This window comes from Peromyscus maniculatus, chromosome 23 (genome assembly GCF_049852395.1).
Source record: "Peromyscus maniculatus bairdii isolate BWxNUB_F1_BW_parent chromosome 23, HU_Pman_BW_mat_3.1, whole genome shotgun sequence".
Classification (NCBI taxonomy): domain Eukaryota; kingdom Metazoa; phylum Chordata; class Mammalia; order Rodentia; family Cricetidae; genus Peromyscus; species Peromyscus maniculatus.
The window spans coordinates 2,129,595-2,136,543 of NC_134874.1; the positions used below are offsets into that span (position 1 = coordinate 2,129,595).

Sequence of the window (6,949 nt, forward strand, 5' to 3'; positions counted from 1 at the left end):
CCACACACACACACCACCACCACACCACACACACACACACACACACACACACACATACACACACCACACACACACACACACACACACACACACACACACACACCACCACCACCACCACCACCATCACCACCACCACCACCATCTCATCCCCTAGAGTGAGTTCAGCACCACGGACAGTTCACCACAGAGCTTCCCCAGCCTTGTGGGTCCCCCGCCCCCCCCCCACACACACATACCCAACCTGCCAGGGTGCCCTGAATTCCCATTTCCTCCTCAGCTCATGCCAAGCCTCCATTTCTGTGCCAGGGGCCTGACTGATTTATTTGTGATTCTGAGCTTCCTTGTGATTTGGTTTGGGAGCAGAAAGTAGAACGGGTGAGTCTTTCCTGGCAAGACATGTCAAAACTGCATGTCTGCCTGTCGGGTGCAACCGCCGCCTCCCAAACACCAGCACCCCCCGTCGGTATTGTTGACTTCTGCTGTGTGCATTCGCTCTTTTTTTTTTTTTTTTTTTTTTTTTTTTTAAATTCCACTTCTTTCACAAGTTTAATGTGACACAGGAAAACAACAAGCAATGTTTATTGTGCAATTCTCTGGGGGTCTTGGTTTAGAGTCAGTCTCCACAGTTACTCCAATTGCCCAGTTTAAACAAAAAGCAACAACCCATCTAGAAATTTCATGATTGTTCTTCAAACACCAAAGCACTGATGATTCACGTTATAATTTAAAAATATTTTAAACTACACGTACTTTATATACCATTCTTTCATAAAATAATCAAACTAATTTGATTATGAGGGAGGAAATAAGTGAAAGAGCCCTTTCAATGTATCTACAGCCTCTGTAGAACTCTAAACCAAGAGGGGAGGGTAGACTAAGGACTTCTCAGTCACAGGAATATGTGAACTTTAGGGGGAAACGGACTCGTGCTTTTCCCGTTTCCGGTGGGCGCAGAGCTTACAGGTGGATGGGCGGAGCCCTCGAGGTGACTTTACATGGCTTTCACTTTGATTTGTTTCATTTTCATTTGCTTCTTCTCCAGCTTCTTTTGTTCTCTCCTCAAAGCAGCTTCCTCCAGCCTGCGCTGCTTCTCGGGGTCTTCCTCATTCATGATCCGCTCCTTCTCGGCTCTCTTCTTCTCCTCGCGCCGAGACTGTGCAGCCTCCTGCCTCTGCACGTGTGTCAACTTCAGGAAGTTCTCTTCCACGCGTGCGCGGTTCTTATCTGCTTTCTGTTTACCCTCTCGGTTGAGTCGGAACTTTTTGGCTTTGTCAATAGAGTAAATCACCATGTTCATCAGGGGGAGCAAAGCCTCCATGTCCTTTGGGTACGTGTTACCCGAGCCAGGCACATTAAATGTAAACAGTAGTGTCCTCTTGGTGTCAGGCAGCTTTAAGGGCTGGCCCTCCTCTTGCATAATCTTTGGACCAGAGAACTGGTCTGAAAAATGGACAGATTCAATCTTGTCAGCATAGTGTGTAAGAAAGTGAACCATCTTTGTATCCATCATTCCTTCTGTGACTTCTCCCATTTCTGACAGAATGGCCAACGAGTCTGGCAGTCCATATTTTGCTCCAGACTTAGGTTTATCACTACAAAACTCACTCAGATCCTGCATCTCTTTCTGCAGTCGCACCAGAGCTTTGCGAGTGCCAACAGCAAACACAAATGTATCCATGTCCTCATCATTCATAGTTACTTTTATTTGCACTTGATCACTCACTGGCCTCATCATCCGGGCCAGGACATTAAGTAAGTCTTGTCTTTTAAGGAACCTCAGCTGGATGAGCATGCCTTCACAGCACACTCGACCAGAACACCACAGGTTATAGATGTGTTCATTCTCCTGATTCAACTTTCCTGTGCTTGTGGCTTCTTTGTTAGTCCCATCATCCCCTAGGAGTAAAAGCACTGAATCTGATTCCCTGGACCTTCGGATCCCTTTAGGACAGCAACGCTTTGCTATCTCAGAGAATCTCCTCTGAGAGGGATTAAAGGACGGCACTGTGGCTTTTACTTCAGTATTATTCTAAAGGGCTCATGCCGCCTCAACAGATTTACGTATAAATTACCATCTGCTTCTTCACATATTAATTCATCTAGTCTTGAAGACATATTCAGTGTCATCTCTCAGCCAACCATCTTCACAACAAGATCTGTATATAAGGCCTGGATTTTCTGTGTGAGCTTCATTAATTCCAATTACTTCTGACTGAGGAGAGTTCAATGGCAGTTTCCACACATTCCAAATCACCAAAATCATTATTTTATTTCAATTTTACACCAACTTCAGGAAGACTACAGCAAACAAAACTCCCAAAGTTTCCTGTGCAAAATTACCGATTTCCACCATTCCACGTTGCTATCCATTCACGTTTCTCTGAGACTTTATGCAGAGAGCTGAGAGAATGGTCTCTGCCATCGCTACCAGTGCACAGCAGGCACCAAGATGGCGGCCGTCAAGGATACAGACTGGTTCTTTGTCATCTGCTAGGCCAAGCATTCGCTCTTTAATATCTGTTTTTCCTTCCCAAGTTTGCCGAGTGATTGAGAGGCCCCTCCTTGCTTCTCTGAGATGCGTCATGAGGCCTCCTTCAGGAATGATTGGGCCAGAATGAGGAGCCTAGATAAATGAATGCTGCCAATGCTCTCCAAGCTCTTTCTCCCGGGATCTCTTTGCCAGGTCCCCGTGGTTCTGGGCTTTCTCTGGGGTTCTGGGCTTTCCAGGAGAACAGCCTGTGAGTCCACTTCCAACTTCCTGTGACCACCAGGCAAGGCAATAACGGCCCCGGTCTCTCCCAAGCCCCACTTAGTCCCCACCAACACCGGGGTTCTAATAGATGCCAGGGCACAGGAACAAGAGAAACATCTAGGGCCGGACTGGCTCAGCGCGAGGGAGCCCACCCTACCATGCGCAAGGCCCTAAGTTCAATCCCCAGCACCAGACGCTAAGCATCTCCTTGGACAACATGGCAATACAGACACCACTGTGATCCCACTGCCGGGAGGTGAGAGCAGACACATCATGGCTTTCCCTGGCCAGCCAGCCTAGCCTGCCCAATGAGTTCCAGGACTATCTCAAAAACACAGGTTGGCAGTACCTGAGAAATGACACCCGAGGAGTCCCCTGGTCTCCACATACATGCATGCCCACATGTGTACGTACACACACACACACACACACAAATCAAAGAGCTAATTTTTTAAAGGACTGTTATAAAATGATACATGTCACCCACCTTACAACAACCAAGCCAAGCAAGCCCTACACCAGGGTCAGATACGGCACCCAAGGGTGTCGCTCGCTCACTTCCGCTGGCACCCAGGTGGATCCCCCTCAATTGAGCGCTCACTGCAGCATGGCTGGCATATGAGGGCTCCACACATGTTCCACACTTTTCATATCCACATCCCAGACTTGAACCCTCACACTTCAGAGGGGAGCATTGCCCTGTGGGAAATCCTGGCGGCTTAGGCAGGGTGGGCAGCAGATGGCTTTGACTCTGGGCGTGGTCCAGTCCGAGGCAGGATGTCTCTGACATACAGAGACACAATCCTTTGATGCTCTGCTTCCTGGGACAAGGGGTTCACATACTCGACAACCGTTAAAGTTATTGTCCCGCACAAACCTTCTCACACTGAGTGTTCATTGAACCTTACAGCCTTCTCTGTGTAGAAGGGAACTGAGGCCTAGGGTGGGAAAAGACCTTCCCCAGAACACACTGAGGTAGAGCTGGGTCCACTATCCAGGTCTTCTACCTGAACTTTCCAATTCTCCACCTCAGGGAACCAGGCCACTTCTCAGTCACCAAATAGGTGGCTCTCCCATTTTGTCCCAAGCTCTCAGGCCTGACAGATAAGAGCATGCATCCCTTTAAACCACCTGCTTGTTCTCTGGGACTTTATGTAAAGACAGAAAGTGTCAGCTTGGACTGGAGCCAGGAAGGGCTGTGACATTATCCTTAGGGTATCCTCTGCAAATGCTCCATGCCAGCTCCCTCTGGGGAGAGGAGTACCGAGCCCTGGCCATGGGGCAACCCAAGTCTGTCCGTCTCCTCCCCTACCCTCAGGCCCATTTCATCTGGCACCTGTCCCCAAGGTGCACGCTATTGGTTGGCCTTGCTAAGCCAGGACCAAAGTTTCAGCTCTCTGGGGACATCAGAAAGAGGACCAGCCACGGTGTGAGAAAGCTCACAGGCACATCCAACAACTTCAGAGCTTCAAGGAAAGAGAATGAGCAAAGATCAAGAAGCACATGGAAATGCCTTCCTGCCAAGCATCCTCGGGGCCTTGCAAATCAAAACCACAGTGTAATGCAGACCTAAGGCCAACAAGAAGGAGAGAAAATGCCAGCGAGGACACATTACGCCAATACGTGCAGCCTTCCGGTGGGAGTGCTAATTGGTACAACCAGTTTGAAAAGCTGCTTCTCCGAATCTATAAAAGCTGAACATATGGGCTGGGAGATGGCTCAGTGGGCAGAGTACTCATGGCACAAGTGTGAGTTTATATTCACAGAACCCACGTCAATGCTGGGTGGGCATGGTGGCCTGCCTGTAATTCCAGCACTTAGAATTCCAAGATGGGGTCCCCTGAACAAGCTGCCTAACTAGATGCCTGGCCGAATCGGCAAGCTCTTGGTTCAAGTGAGAGACCCTGATTTAATGAGCAAGGTGGAGAGTGATCTAGGAAGACTCCCAAAGTCAGCTTCAGGCCTCTACATACACACATGTGCACCCACACACATGTGAACACCCTTACACATGCACACACACACACACACACACACACACACACACACACACACACACAGGTTAAAAAAAAAAAAAACATGCATGCCCCACAACTTCCTAGCTTGCTCCTAAGTTGCAATCAGTGGAAATGTGTGCATATGTTCACCAGAAGGTGCATGCTGCAACTTCACTCATGATGGCCAGAAATGGCAACGAGCCTCCAGGGACAGCATACTAAGATGAGTCCCAGGCACTCGCATTCACACTGGGGTTCTAGGTCATGATGGGATGCAGGATCTGTCACTGCAGGAGTGTGGGGACTCTCAGAACTATCACAGGAGGAGACAGACCCGGGAGCATGGCTGTCAAAAACAGCAGGGCCCACGGGGTCCCTGGGCAGTGGCTGCAGGAGGCACTGGGGACGTCCTTCGTCTTTTGAAACTGACTGAGCTGTGTCCTGCACTTCTCACCGGCATCCTTTGCACCTACTGGCATTCCCTTGGTTAGAAACTGACACGTGGCCATGCCTAGCTGCAAAGGCCCCTGGGAAATGTAATTCCTAGCAAGGTGAAGTCTTCCCAAGCTAAACATACCCCCATTCAAGATTCATTTCTCAACAACAGGAATTGGCAGGTGTGGTGGTGAATATGGATCATGAGCTCACCAGGATCTAGTGCTAGACTCACTTGGGAGACAAACTCTGGGCATGCCTCTGAAGGAACCTGAAGAATTGGTTGGCTGAGGTGGGAAGAGCTGTCTTAAATGACGTCATCTTAGGGGCTGGGGTCCTTATTCCGCTTGTTGAATTCTTCTTTGTTTCCACAGCACAGTCCTGACACCGTGCGTCCCCCACGGTGACAGACTACACTTCCAAATGACAAGCCAAGATAAACTTGTCTCTCCTGCTTTTGTTTTGTGAGAGCAATGAAAAGGTCACTAATAGAGAAGATTAGAACCAAGGAGTGGGACTCACCTAACCGGGTGGTTCTTCGGCGTTTGAACCGGTCTGCGGTGGGAAGGTGGAAGAGTCTGGAGCCCTGAGCTAGGAAAACCCTCAAGAGAAAAGTTGCGGTGGAGAAAGGCACATTCATCTTCCTCGGAGTCGGCTGATACTCGAGGCTTTGAGCCTTGTGAGTTTCTGCTACAACTATTCAACCCTGTTGTTGTCAATCAACAAGTGGCCACAGACCACAAGGGATGAGCCGCGTTGGGCTCCAGACACACTATCCTCTGTCAGATGGCCGGCAGTACTGGTTGGCTTGAGAAATGGAAGTATCCAACACCTTCTTGAGGAAGGAAACCTCATCTCCACCATGAGGACATTCGAGACAGGAAAGTGGGGAAATCTTCCTTTCAGAGCAGCAGTGAAAATTTCACCATCTCACCCTTATTTTGGTGTCCAGAACCTGGTCTGTGGCTTCACATAGCTGCAAAGACACCTGGGAAATGTAGTCCCTAGCCAAGCAGCAGTCCTGGGCCTGCTGAGCCCCAGAGGATCCTGCTTCCCAAAGAAAGAAGAGGAAGTTGGATTAGCCAGGGACCCTTACAGTCATGAGAATGGTCCCCAAGCCTGCGGGAAGCTCCTCTCTGCCTCTTCCAAGCTATTGTCCAATCATCGTCAATGATGCGGATGTGATTGATTGCTCTTGTGCCAAAGATCCTCCCAAGGTTTCCAGTGGCTTCCGGAATTGTAGTCCAGAAACCCTCACTGATCCCTACTGTGTACCAGGTAATGGCTAGTCACTGAGGCTAAGGAAAACAGGACAGCAGCAGGTCCCTGGCTTCAAGGAACAGTTTACTCTAGGAGGGGCCAGCTGTAAGGACCAGTCTCCAGGTCCCCAGAGACTTGAGCTTGCCCTCATCCCAACCAAGGGGTGGATCGGGGAGCACAGAGAAAGGGAGGTGACTTAGAGTCTCCCCTGGGTCCCAAAGCCTTCCATTACCCATCCCACTGCAGCCCCAGATTTTGACCACTGGGAAGAAGAATTTGTGATGTTTCTACTGGCATTCTTAGGTCTGAGAAAAAACTGGGTGTTCCTTTTCTTCCACGGTCCACCCTGAACATGCTTGCTGTGTTTGTTTTGTCTGTTTAATCATGAGAGAGCTCACGTCTCCTTTCTTGCCCTTAAGCTTCTGAATTTTTAATCAAGCAACATAAACTTATTATTTTTTTTTTTGGTCTCCCAAATATGGAAGGTCTGAGGTCCTGACAGGAA

At 49.2% G+C, this 6,949-nt stretch overlaps 1 protein-coding gene across 1 annotated transcript; it reads right to left on the reverse strand.

The window, feature by feature from the left end:
- Positions 1 to 597: 597 nt before the first annotated feature.
- Positions 598 to 2,452, reverse strand: LOC102928996 (PAT complex subunit CCDC47). The gene has a single exon (XM_015994498.3). The coding sequence runs from the start codon at positions 1,790 to 1,792 to the stop codon at positions 992 to 994; it is 801 nt and encodes a 266-aa protein (XP_015849984.2). The 5' UTR covers positions 1,793 to 2,452; the 3' UTR covers positions 598 to 991.
- Positions 2,453 to 6,949: the final 4,497 nt, after the last annotated feature.

Coding starts and splice junctions, on each gene's coding strand:
- LOC102928996 (XM_015994498.3), bottom strand. CDS start 1,792: ATGCTCATCCAGCTGAGGTTCCTTAAAAGACAAGACTTACTTAATGTC.